At 42.3% G+C, this 13,804-nt stretch overlaps 1 protein-coding gene across 2 annotated transcripts in view; it reads right to left on the bottom strand.

The window, feature by feature from the left end:
- TOR3A (torsin family 3 member A) overlaps nt 1-13,599 on the bottom strand; it is a 21,575-nt gene extending 7,976 nt beyond the window's left edge. Inside the window, exons 1-6 of one of the 2 annotated variants that reach the window (XM_018575331.1) lie at nt 13,126-13,599; nt 12,633-12,746; nt 12,096-12,361; nt 11,046-11,203; nt 9,866-9,990; nt 7,374-7,636 (exon numbers count right to left, since the gene is read on the bottom strand). In XM_018575331.1, coding sequence (XP_018430833.1) covers nt 7,389-7,636; nt 9,866-9,990; nt 11,046-11,203; nt 12,096-12,361; nt 12,633-12,746; nt 13,126-13,372 — 1,158 coding nt within the window. In that variant the 5' untranslated portion in view covers nt 13,373-13,599 and the 3' untranslated portion in view covers nt 7,374-7,388. Of the gene's footprint in view, nt 1-7,373; nt 7,637-9,865; nt 9,991-11,045; nt 11,204-12,095; nt 12,362-12,632; nt 12,747-13,125 lie in introns of those variants that run through there. The other variant, XM_018575337.1, reaches the window with a different exon arrangement.
- Between the last annotated feature and the right edge of the window lie 205 nt (nt 13,600-13,804).

Below are 13,804 nucleotides of genomic sequence, written 5' to 3'. Positions count from 1 at the left end.
TCTCATTACTTGGTCTTTTTGGCAGAGGTTTATGAAAATTTGAGGCTAAGAAAAGCTGGGTCAAAGTGCAGAGATCCATAGTAGCCAGCCTTTTTTTTTAGCTTTGAAAGATGAATATAGCTGCTATGGGCAAAAGCTCTATAAATCAGGTGTATTTTCTCTCAAGCTCATGAATATCTTCTCTGCTGACTCTTTGTACCTGAAGACTGCTCAATAGGACCAGTAAGCCCAATCTGCAAAGGTTAAGGTACAGGATTCAGTATATTCTCTTGCTCTGCTGCTACAAGGATAAGCTCTTGCCCATAGAACATCAATGACTTTATTTTCAGCAATGGTACATGAAAGTCCTGTTAACCATAGCGACTTGTTTTTGCTAGAATGTACACTTGAAGCTGCTGAAGTTGGGCTCTGCGGGTTACCACTTATCATTGCTTTTAGCCCTGTGTTAAAATGAGATCAAAAACCCAGTGGACCTTTCATCAGATCATCAGAAAGACCATTTCCATCACAGTATAGCTGCCTATGGGAGTTGGTAGTGCACCTGCCTTGGTTTTGCAGGGTAAATTGTATTATAGAGAGACCATAGTTGAATGTTCAGAGCGCTGGAAGAGAATTTCCCTGTTTGTTCCTTTCCTGCCTCCTGAAGTCTTTACAGAAAATTGGCCCCATCAAAGAAAAGCCTTTTACAAGAGCAGCAGAGTAAAATGTCTGGTGTAAATGAGCTTTCGTAAGAGGCTATGTTTACACGGACTCTGGATGTAGAAAGGCATCAAATGTTATCTAGTTGTGGGGACATTTGGCCCGTGGTTGTATGGTTTGGATAAATACGCACCATCAGACCCATCCAAATAGGCAGGTACTTGGTGCGAGTCGGTACCACCTATTAGGCACCCTACTCTGTGTTTTACCAACCCTTAGGCATTTTCTAAATGCTGGCATTGATAAGCTGCACGGATCATATGGTTCCATGCACTCTACATTTAAAACAGATGTTTTTTTTAATTATTATTCTTGCAAGGTCCATTTTAAAGAGAACCTGTGGCAGGTATAATAAAAACAAAAAAACCTGCTGCTGTTAAACCAGTCTTCCCCTTCAGCATGTCCTAGAGGAGCCCTAATATAGAGGTTATGCAAAAAGAAACACTCTCGGTCACTATATGCCAGGGGGGCCAGGGGGCATGTGTCCATTGTGAGAAAGAAGAGATTCTTCAAGGCAGCCCTGGGTACTGCTAGAGGGAATAGACTAATGGAAAAGGCATGGGCTGACAAAGTATGCTTTTAGCTGTTTTCTACTTGATTGTGTCTCCCGGTGTTAAGTATCTTCCGTCTTCCCTCCTATTCTACTGCTCAAAAAAAAATTTGCCGCTTCCTGCAATATTTTCTAGGGATCACTACAGTTCATAATTCTTGACCTTAAGACCTATTTGTTCTCTGGGATTTCAGGCTCTGCACATCTGTCACGCATCCTCCGACAATCCATCAGTGTTTTTTTGTTTTTTTGGGGGTTTCTTTTTTTACAGTTCTTGTAATATATTTTGTTATGTTGCTGTTTTTATTTAATTCTCACTGGTTTATTTTTTGACTGTGAACGGCTAACAGTGTTACATGTGATGTGAATGTGACCCCTTTGAATGGATGCCATGTTATATATCTTTTGTTATTTTTAAGTAAAAGAACAAAAAAAAAAAGAAAAAAGGATGTTGCAATATTTTATCGCAAATAAACTTGAAGCCTCTGCTTTTTTGTGGCCTGTTTTCATTCCTAAAAGGCATTCGAAGTTACATTCGGAGCTGAAGTGTCATGTAAGTGAGTCTGAGGTAGCCAGTGATTGGGTAGGTTGCACATCTCTCTTCAGTGCTTTAAATATCACAATATGTATGTAGAATGTTAGGAGAAAATCATCTTTGTAGCTGTAGATTGCTCATATGATACCCAAACACATTTTCTGTTTCTTGCAAGTAGTATGCTTAAAGTATATCTAATTCTAATTTGTGTGTTTTGGAAAAAGTTAGGGAATGATTACATTTGCTGTGAGCAATCGGGGAGATTTGCCTTAATTTTTGTGAACCGGAGGTTTGGAAATCCTTGTCATCAGAATAGATGTCCCCTTTCCCTTACCTCCTGTGTGGATGACATCTGCAAACTTTTGTAATTTTCTCATCATTTTCTGTGCTGGAGCCCGTAATCGCCAAGACAAATGGAGAGGGTGAATTTGCCAAACAACGAGACAGCACTTGAGTCTCAACTTTATCTCTGAATTGAGTGCTTTCAAATGCTGATTAAATCCCTTACAATGGATAAGAGTTGGCTTGCTAAAAGCTTTGCAAATGCTTGTACACACTGCTCTTATACAAGCTGAAGCCAAGGTGACGTGCTTATACAAGCACTTATGACAAGGTGAACAAAAGGTGGTTATTTATTTTTTAAACCTTTCATACATTGATCCACGCACCATGAAGCAAGCAACATTGCAAAACGCTGTCTCCTTGTGCTCTCTGTCAGAGAATGAGCAGAGGGAGATGTGCAGGAGTAACAATGCGTTGTCATAAGACTGCTGCGTCACATGACCACCAGTCAAGGCCAACCAGAAGCGCACATTCTGGGAGATAGAGAAATGGTAGATGTATAGCCTCTTGCTGCAACGCATTCCGATTAGACTGCACTTCTGCTTCTTGTAGTTCTTAAGTGTATAAAGAAAGGTATTTCACCGGCACACACTTGAAAAGATCTTTAAAGTATTGATATGTTTATTCCATACCAGATGTCACATACTGTCATACGATGCCCTGTATGACAATATGTGACATCTAGTATTGAATAAACATATCAATACTTTAAAGATCTTTTCAAGTGTGTGCCGGTGAAATACTTTTCTTTATCACTAGTGTTTGCACGGCGCCATCCGTGTGGTCACCTGGAGCACCACATATACCTTGTGGACTTTGAGACCGTGGCAGTGCGAATGGGATTTGGACTTTGCCCCTAAGGGTATAAAGGACATCTTGCATGAGAGAAATACAAAAACGTTAATTTCCCTTTTGAAATTGCTAATCATTTAGTTCTGTCGTCAGTGCTTGACTTTCAGTACTCATCACAATCCTGCAAAATAAAGCAGACAGTATAAGCCCCCGGGGTGGACAAAATAATATGGCATGCAAGAGCCAGTCTGTCTAATCTGAGAGCTGGCAAGATTTTTTTTTTTAGGAGCCCAGCTCCATTGACAACTAGAGAGGATCTCAAATATTATGCACCAGCTTTCATTATTAAGGAACATTGGCTACCTGGCACCTTCCCAAGGATTTGTCTAGCACTGGCATAAGCAATGAACACTACCAGCTGCTGCAGAAAACTGTCCTGGTAGTGAAGATAAAGCACACCAGCCCCCCCACCCCAGTTCCGTCAAATAATGCCTGCTGCCAGAGCTACCCATCCGTAGCGCACAAGTTTTATTACCCCTTATTACCTGTGGGCTGCTATGGCGATTGTTACACCGTTGTATGCCAATATTGACTAATCCCGGGAAATCCCGCGATCGTACGATTATCATAAGGAGTGTGGAAGCTGTGCGACCTCTACTACTGTAAGGTCGCACGACTTTAAACTTACGAACATGTTCGAAAACCCGCCGAGCATCATACGATGCTCGGCGGGTGTGTAGCATGTTCGTAAGATAAAAGCCGGACGGGCTAGTGTGGTAAGGACATCTTGCATGAGAGAAATACAAAAACGTTAATTTCCCTTTTGAAATTGCTAATCATTTAGTTCTGTCGTCAGTGCTTGACTTTCAGTACTCATCACAATCCTGCAAAATAAAGCAGACAGTATAAGCCCCCGGGGTGGACAAAATAATATGGCATGCAAGAGCCAGTCTGTCTAATCTGAGAGCTGGCAAGATTTTTTTTTTTAGGAGCCCAGCTCCATTGACAACTAGAGAGGATCTCAAATATTATGCACCAGCTTTCATTATTAAGGAACATTGGCTACCTGGCACCTTCCCAAGGATTTGTCTAGCACTGGCATAAGCAATGAACACTACCAGCTGCTGCAGAAAACTGTCCTGGTAGTGAAGATAAAGCACACCAGCCCCCCCACCCCAGTTCCGTCAAATAATGCCTGCTGCCAGAGCTACCCATCCGTAGCGCACAAGTTTTATTACCCCTTATTACCTGTGGGCTGCTATGGCGATTGTTACACCGTTGTATGCCAATATTGACTAATCCCGGGAAATCCCGCGATCGTACGATTATCATAAGGAGTGTGGAAGCTGTGCGACCTCTACTACTGTAAGGTCGCACGACTTTAAACTTACGAACATGTTCGAAAACCCGCCGAGCATCATACGATGCTCGGCGGGTGTGTAGCATGTTCGTAAGATAAAAGCCGGACGGGCTAGTGTGGGCAAGCGCACACTGCCCGTTTGGCATTGCGGTCATCGGTAGCCCGCACGTTTTTTTTAAGTACCTTACAACCATCGCAAGACAAAAGTCTTGCGATGGTTGTAAGGTAAGGTGTGTGCCCAGCATAAGAAGAAATTACTATTTGCATATCAATGTTGGGAAGCTCTGAGATGAGATTAAAGCAGCAACAGGTATATGCACAGCTTATATAGTCAGTTACCTGCTGCCGTCGGCTTTATTTTCATTTTAGCTACAGGTTCACTTTAAGCCAAAGCATTAACATGGCGAGTAGGCAATTAGTTTCCTCATGGGTAGGTCACGAGTGACAACCTATATATTTATTTTTGTGACGTGTTCTGTTAGGACCCTCATACACATTTCATGCATTGCATTTAGGCAGCTCTTTTAAAAGGGCTGTCAAGGCATGAAAAAACAAACCTGCAGCCTTTCCAACACCTGTGTTTTGGCAGCTACTGTATATGTGTGTGTTGGAGTGCCATGCTAAATGAGTGACGTTGGTGCGCACATTGTAACATAATGTTGACTTCATGTTACCCCAATGCCCAAGTATGAAGCCAGCCTTAAAAAAAAAAATATGCTAGAAGCAGAAAGTCAATACAATTAGCATTCTGGGAGGAAGTTGGCTGGAATGTAACCACTGTATAATTTATGACAGGTGTTGATATACTGCCAACAATTTTCGTAGCACTTTACATCGTACATATTCACATCAGTCCCTGCCCTCAAGGAGCTTACAGTCTAAGGTCCCTATCTCACATGCATACATACAAGGGCCACGCAAGCGAAGGTAGAACATGCAAACGCCTAGCAGACTAACACTGATAATGGTGCTACCAGGTAGTTCATACAAAATCTCTTAAATCCACTAAACATATCTCTCTATGTCTAGATTATCGTTAGGCCACTAATCATGAATATGGCCTCTCCTTTATGTCAGTAGCATGTCCACTGTGCACTATAAAGTATAACGAATTGTTTCCAGAGTCACTGCATGATCTGAGTAGAGGTTCGGCTGCAACGCAATAGTTACCTGACCAGAGGATCATTGTTTGGCTAGTGATGCAGCTGTTTTCCTTTAAAATGCCCTTTAACCGCACGGTTTTGAGAGTTCAATTCTCCCCTTTTTTATTTAATATTGTGAAATCTGACTTTGGCCTAGTCTATAAATAAGTTGCTGAGAATTACGGTAAATACACTTTGTAGTGGGTTATAAGCCAAGGACTCCAGACACAAACCATTCAGGAGAATGGACTTTGCTGACTGATAGATTTTACAGTGAACCTGTGCTTTGCTGATGCAGGACAAAGCAAGAGATTTACCTGGGTACCTATAAGGAGGTCACTGGGGAAGGAGGGTTCCTATAAGGAGGTCACTGGGGAAGGAGGGTTCCTATAAGGAGGTCACTGGGGAAGGAGTGTTCATTTTTAGGGTTGTTTATTACTTGTATTTATATAGCGCTGTCAATTTACGCAGTGCTTTAACACTCTTCATACACATCAGTCCCTGCTTTCAAGGAGCTTACACTCTAAGGCCCTGATCTCAAATGCAAACATACTAGGGCCAATTTACACAGGAGCCAATTAACCTACCAGCATGTCTTTGGAGTGTGGGAGGAAACTGGAGTACCCGGAGGAAACCCATGCAAGGTCCATGCAGATTGCATCATGGCCAAACCTGGATCCTCAATACTGCTAGGCAGAAGTGGTAACCACTGAGCCAAGGTTTAACTTGTAGGACTCATTTATTTATATACACCTAATGTTGGGGATGCTGTAGAGCTTTCATGTTTTCTGGGCATTGAAAGGACTGTGTTGGGGAAAAAAATGTATTGCCTTTAGATGCCTGCAACATTAGATGTACGCAGGTTAACATAGTTTTGCAGGACAGGTTGAGATTTGTAGTTCCCCAATATACAGAGATGTACACATCATGCAGATGATTGCAGCTGAATATTATGAAATGTATTCATTGCTGTTGTAATTCTGTTGTGTGCAAAAAGGGTCATTACGACCCACCGTTGACCCCGAGGAGCAAATGTGTAAAGTGCATGAACTTGGTGATCTGGCTCCAGTTCCACAAAGCAGACAGTGCGGACTTTGCACCACACAAGAGCCGAGACACGCATTTCTTGCATCATCAGCGGTCAATGCCGATCAGGCGGCTTCTCTGTATATGGGATGTCCTCGTTAACAGCTGGATTATAAAAGTTGTAGATAAGAGGTGATATAAACTGACTGACACGGTTTTAAAGATTGCATCTGATAAAATATTTATTGTAGTAAAAAAATAAATAGCATTTATAGAATACTTGTAACAGGTTGCTGACAAAGAATTTGTGTAACAGGTTGACAAAATATTTATAGATATATAAAATATATAAAAACAGTACTTATAAATTATAAACCATTCTCATGGTGTTTTCCACAGAGTAAAGCTTCTTCTTGATTCCCAATAAGTTATCTCCTAAAACAGATGCATTCTTGACAACTCTTTCTGTAACAAAAATTAGAGAGCATGTGTCTTCAGCCTTGTTAAAAGAGTAGCTGCATGTGGCATAAGCCTGGGTGTCCTAATGTAGTGATCAATGAACGTCAGTGGACCTGATTCAGGCCAGACAATATAGACAACACAACTCAATATGACCATTTTCCTGACCAGTTTGGCTCATGGGCTGAGGGCCCTGCGCCTTTTAAGACCAGTGTAAATGGGACACCTTCTGTGTGTCGACAGGGAAATGGAAAACCATTAACAAAGAAGGAAGCAGGGACATTTTTACACTATGTTGAGTGTTAATGTAAACCTGTTTTAAAAAGTAGAATGTGGAACACAGAAGAAAGGGTTAGGCTTTCCCTGAAGCCATTTATAATGTAACAGCAGTGTTGTCTATTGCCAAGTTTCTTTGTGTCCCATTTCCAGGTCCATGAAGCTCGTGGCTTGTCAATTAGCCTCGCAGACTCTGTGGCCATTATATTAAGGCTTCATAAAGTGGATTCTTTGGGCCACATGTTTACATCCATGGGCAGAAAAAATCCTCTCATTCTTTGGCACAAACACAAGCTCCTCTAGGATTTTCTCTAAAGAGCTCTCCGTGTATGGTAACCCTCGAGCGGCGAAAACATCTCGGGCACACATCTTGACATGAGAGCGTTCCAAAGGCAAAAACGGTACAAAGTCATCAATGAGTCCTTCTTTTAGCAGGTGCCATGGAAGGAGCTGATCTGTGGGGAGAAGAATACACTCTGGTTAAAGAATCCCATGCTTAACGTGTCAGAAAATGTAAAAAAGATCTACAATAGCCAGCAATGGAAATGATTTAAAGTATGTTTATTAGAAATAAATCAGTCCAACTTTTACAGATATTAATGTTTCTGGTTCAGAGCACCAAAATCATTGGATCAGCCTGGTAAGTAACATTTTTATGAGGTCAGCAGTTTATATGGCAGCTTTCATATTGTTCTGGCAACAAGTTTTCATAAAGGTCTGTGTCAATGGCATTAGTTTGAGACACTTCTGAGATCATTCAGAATTTACTGATTGGTTCAATTAACCTGCGGTTGACCTGATTGGAGCCAGTTTTGCATTCCCATAGACATGTATTGTAATGCAAAACCCATCTGAAGAAAAAAAAACAACTAAATCTCGACAGCACAGACCCTTAAGATACTTTCTTTCCCTTTGGCACTCTCCCATTGCCAAAAGTGTATTTCTAAGATCTGTACCATGATATGAAAGTTCAGCACAGAGGTGTGCACAACAATCGATTGCACAAACACTTTATATCAAACAATCTTGTAGACCTGGTAAATGTTTCTGAGGGCATTGTAAGTTTTGGTTGTTAATGTATGGGGCATGGTGGGGAAGAAATAGTCTCAGTCACAACTGCCATTTCCTGTTCTTCTGCCACTCAATGAGACCATTATTCTCACCTCTTATTGAAGACTAATCGTACGAGAATCATGCAGTGTATGGAAGGCGTGCGACCGTTTCTAATGTACGGTCGCACAACTTTTGTATATCGAGCATGTTGGAAAAGCAGCCGAGAATCGTACGATTTTCTGCTGGTTTTTAACATGATCGAGAGATCACTGCCGAACGGGCCGGTGTGCGCACGCGCACACTGCCCGTTCAGCATTGCAGTCATCGGAAGCCCGCCCCTCAGGGGGGCGGGCTTGCGATGATCGCAGGTACGATCTGCCTGTCCAAGATGGGCAGATCGTACGTTTTTTTTAAAGTACTTTACAACCCTCGCAAGACAAAAGTCTTGCGAGGGCTGTAAAGTGTATGGGCACCTTAAGGTTGATGGGCAGTGTACAACCGCAAATACTGTACAATAGATCGACTTGACTAACCAGCTGGTTAGAAAACTTGGGTCGATCGAACGATTTTCGCAAGGTTGGTGGCATTTCCGTACGTCAAAATTCGTACCAATTTGCACTGCACATGCGCAGATGAAAATATATGCAGTCGATTACTGCAATTCGTCTAGGTGCTTTCTTTTAATTACCGCTGATCCAACCTTGCGATAATCGGGGCAGGATGGGGTCGCCGTACAAAAATCGCAAGGTGTATGGACAGCTTTAGGAGGACTGAAAAGGGAAGACATGGCGGCCTCCAGAGCTAATCAAAGTGAATGTATATTGGTTTTCCATATATTTTTTTTAATATGCTTAGTACTGGCCATCAGGGGGCTTAAGTTGGTTTCATATATAGTTAGTGTGACTACAGACCTGAAAAGATCTCACACACATTCAGCTGAATAAGTTAGCTAAATGACTCAGAGGAGCGACGCTCCTTCCTTTCCTGAAAAGCTGCTGCTATGTGGATCTTTATTTTGCAGGATAAGTCAATTTCAGTCTGTAGGAGTCAATAATTGCAGCACTAGTCTTACTGTTATTTTAAATCCCAGTGGTATGAGAGTGTCCTGTTTTCAATAACTTTAAATTGATCAAAATGATGTCAAATATCAGTTTATAAAATTAAAAAAACAAACAAGATTCAAAAACTACTATGGTTTCTCCTTAAAAAAGAACTCCAGGCACATGGAAAAGTACTTACCTTCGCAGTGGGACTACCCCTGCACTGCAAGGGTTAAGTGCTAGATATGTCTAGGGGACTCAAATAAAGCTGTTCTACTTCCCGGATCCCAGCTCCAGCATGTACTGTCCCTGGGCATCAGCTATGTACTGTCCCTGGGCATCTGCACATCTAATGTAGCGGTCCTTGGACTGCCGGAGCTCAAGGAAGAAAAGGCTGCGGGTACCGGTTTAGCAGCCTGGTAGAAACTGGGACCAGGCAAGTAAATCTGCTTTATTCCAGCTCCTAGAACAAAACGAGCATTTAACCCTTGCAGTGCAGTGGTAGCCCCACTGCAAGGGTAAGTTTTTACTTGGCTGGAGTGCCTCTTTAATATTACAGATAAGATGTACACTACATATTTGTGTATGTACCTTCATGTCGTTCCACTGCAGCCTTCAATGGTCGATCCAAATCATCCAATGTAATCACCTTGCGATGTCGCCCAGCATGCCAAAATTTTAGGGTAACCTCATTGATGTTAGTGCTGCCAATACCACTAAAATATTTGTTAAAAAAAGGATTTAGATTTAAAGGAGCATAACATTTGTATATAGTTCTTAACATTCACAACACTCTGTAACAATATTGCAGTATTAACAATATTTATGTTTTCCTGATTATTTTCATTCTATCTGGCTGCCAGGAGCACAGGAAATGAAGGGAGAATCTCCTACTAAAAGTGCAGATGGCAATAAAAACCTGAAAATGTGTCTAACCATTCCCTGCTCTTTAAGTCCTCATTCCCATGGGGCCTGTTGCCCTGTACAGTATTAAGGACTGGTTTTTGATGCACCCGGAGCTGCAGGAAAAAGCATGCAGGCACCTCATTTAACCCTATGAACATGCAGGAGCTGTGCGCCCTCACGCGCTACTGCCAAGTTTTGACAGCCACACACAGACGATGTTTGGACCTGGATCCACAACGTATGCATCCGAGGCTGTACACGCTCTGTGTGCTCCTTATAAAACTCGGAGCCGCGGGAAGCAGCGTGAGGGCGCACACCCCGTGCATCTCCATAGAGTTACATCAGCTGTCCGCATGCTTCTTCGTACAGCTCTGGGCGCATCAAAAACCAGCCCTTCACACTGAACAGAGCAACACACCCCCTGTGGATGAGGCCTAAAAAAGAAAAGTCAGCAGTTTTGCATGCAAACCCAACACGTCTGCAGAGATAATTTTTGTAACTTAGGAGGCTAGCAAAAGAAATCTTCTACACGTTATGGATCCTTTATAATATATAATCAGTATTGAAAGGAGTAGAGCTTACAGTACAATGTTATTTAGTGTACTCAAAAGCTGTCAGCCTGCCAACATTTGCTAATTTTGGAGAGTGATGGGATGCCTTTGGGTGCTCTGGTTTCCTATGTTATAGGAATGTTTACCCCAAGGTCACAATGGGGTCTAACCACTTACATGCTAATCATTGTACTATATCTTTGTTAGAAGTTAATAGTTTTATGAAAATATAATTAGTACAACATGACAGGTTTGTCTAACCTTCCTCTTAGATTAATATTGCCTTGTTAGAGTAGGTATCAGTCAGATCTTACCTGAGAAATATGAGGATGCTGCGGGCCTGGGGGTCTTCTACAAAAAGGGGTAACAGAGGCTCCAGGAGAGCTGCTGGCAGTTTGTCTGCTTCATCAAACACAAACAAGGGCTGTGGACAGCGAGAGGAAATCTCTCTGATCTGCTTCCCCAGCTGAACCTGAGAATGAATCAATGACAAAATGTCAAATTACAGTCAGATTTACTGCAGGCGCAGAATCCTTCACTGCTCATTACATCACATTAGTCTATAGCAGTGTTTAGCAACCTTTTTCATTCACAGCACCCTTATGAATCTCCAGTCAACACACTCTAAAAACCATAAATGTAAACAATGATGTGTGGTCCCTTCAAAGTCCATACCAGACCCTTATCCCTGATAAGGGTCTGGTATGGATTTCAAGGGGGGGCCCCATCCAAAAACTGAAAAAATTGAGGTTCCCTCTTCACATTAGGAGCACCTTTTACATCAGAGTTCCCATTTACATCATGAAGCCCTCCTTCACATTAGAGTCACCCCCCTCCCCCCAATCACACTAGGAGCCCTTTTTCACAGTCCCTATCTTTTGCATGATGCTGTGTCACAATTTCAAGACACCCGTGAGGAAGCCAGAAGGTACCCTGGTTGAGACAGGTTGCTCTATAGCACAGTTTCCATATTCACATTCATTCTCATAAACACCGAGCTATACTATCCTGCAGCTAAGCCTGAATTTAGGACAGCACAGTACAGAACTTTCAATATGGCTGTACAAGGTACAATTACCCTAATCTATCACTGTCTAAAATATGAACGGTCATCCACGGCAACTAGGTCCCTTCATTCTCCATCTGCCACTTTCCAGTATATGCTTTAATCTGACTGCCTTTTATGAATGAAGCCCATTGATTCCTGAAGGGTTCTACACTACTTCCAACAATTCAGATAACTATTTCATTGTATTAATGGAGTTCCTAGGAAGTCAGTAAAATCAACTCACTAGCTTTTACAAACACTTATATTATATGGTTTGGGTAAACTTGGCACTTTTAGCTAAAACAAGGGAATTTACCTTGTACGCCTCCACATGTGACTGGTGAGGGAAGTGCAGCTGCGGAATGAACACTTTGGTGCACCGGTTCCGCAGCCCGTTCTGGTAAAGATTCTCTGCGATGATACGGACAGCGAGGTTCTTTCCGGTACCTGTCCATCCATGGAAGGAGAGCACCTGAGACTTTTTGGAGTCATCATCCTGCAGGAACTTCTTTACAGAAGATAAGATCTGCTTCACTGCCAGGTGCTGGCCATGTACCCGCTGTTCCAGATCCCATTGCAGGCCTGTGGTAGGAAGAAACATTGAATGGTCAGTACTTAGTTATTGTGCCCTCTGCAGTATCTATGAAATACCATCTATCTTAGAAAGAGCTGATCAGCAATGCTTTGAAATCCTACCAGCTTTTTATTTTATCTGTATTGCAAAGAATCTTTTTACGAAATAATGTATTCTTTTACTATCTACTTGTAAATGCGTTCTGGCTACTGAACCGATAGATAGCCACTTCTAATCTTGAAAGATTAAGGCATGTGTGGATGTCTATGCTCTCCTTACCTGTGAGGTTGTTGAGAACAGTCCCTTGTGTAAGATCGGTGAGACTAGTCACTCTAGTGTACAGGTCAGTCAGGACATTCAGGGAATCCCATCCAAAGCTGTTCCAGCTCCAGTCTATAAAACAGCAGAATAAATCATTTTAGAATATAGAAGTCTATGCAACTTTACTGGATAGGTAAGAATGTAATGAACAGACCATAGAGGAATGTATAAAGTAATATATAAAGTGGGAGGGTGGAAAAAAATTCACCCCATCTATATGTCCTAGTGCCCATTGTCATTGGGACCGAAAGTGAGGGAAAGCCACATTTTTTGAGTTGTCACCAGAACAGGAAGAGAGGGGGAAATCTTCCAATGGGGACATTTGTTGCAGTGACATCTGTCCAAGAGAAGATTTCTCTCACTTTGAAGAGACTTCTCACTGTAACTGAAAAAAAAACCCCTGTGTAGCTCCAGCCTAGACAATGAAGAAACAAGGAATGACAGTTCTCACCTGCATGGTCCCGCTTTATCTCCTCGCACTTTTCTGGCCACAGCCAACATTGAAGTTCATGTACGTACTCCCAAGAGAGGTGTGCCAAGTCTTGCACTTCAGGAGCGCTAGAAAACCATATACTATCCTTCTCCTCTGCATCCTCATTTAATTCAGTTTGTTTTGATAGACCCTGCTCAGTACAATATACCAAAGATGGGCTAATGAGTAGCAGCAGTAGGCTAGCAGCCTTGTATATGACAGCCATGAACCACTTCTTAGTAGCGATTCCTAGATTGTATGAGAATCCAGCAGCTCTCCCTGTATCCTTTGCAGCGAGCAAGGCTAGCTAGTTAGTTTTGTTTTCCTGAACTGTGCGTAAGCCCTCAGCTATTTGCAAATCCTGTTCTTGGTTTTCTTGCTGCAGTCCCAACGCCTTGCATCCTGCTCAGCAATTTAGCTTGGCCATGTTCTACTTTCACAAATTATATTGCCAGTTTCCTCTCTCCTCCCTTTATCAGATCATTCTATCCCCCTCCCTCTTACTACAATTTTCCTTCTCTGTCACTAGTGAATGCTGATCGGTGACACTCCCCAGGAGTAGTGACTGTCACTTTCCCTCCGCTCAGTCTGCTGATGGGTTGTCCCTGTGTGTGAGCTCAGCCAAGCCTAGTGGGATATTTCTGCTTAGATCTGACTC

Source organism: Nanorana parkeri, unplaced genomic scaffold (assembly GCF_000935625.1).
Source record: "Nanorana parkeri isolate BGI_ZX_2015 unplaced genomic scaffold, ASM93562v1 scaffold52, whole genome shotgun sequence".
NCBI lineage: Eukaryota > Metazoa > Chordata > Amphibia > Anura > Dicroglossidae > Nanorana > Nanorana parkeri.
The sequence above is the reverse complement of the archived record's forward strand: the minus strand, read 5'-3'. Positions and strand labels throughout refer to the sequence as shown.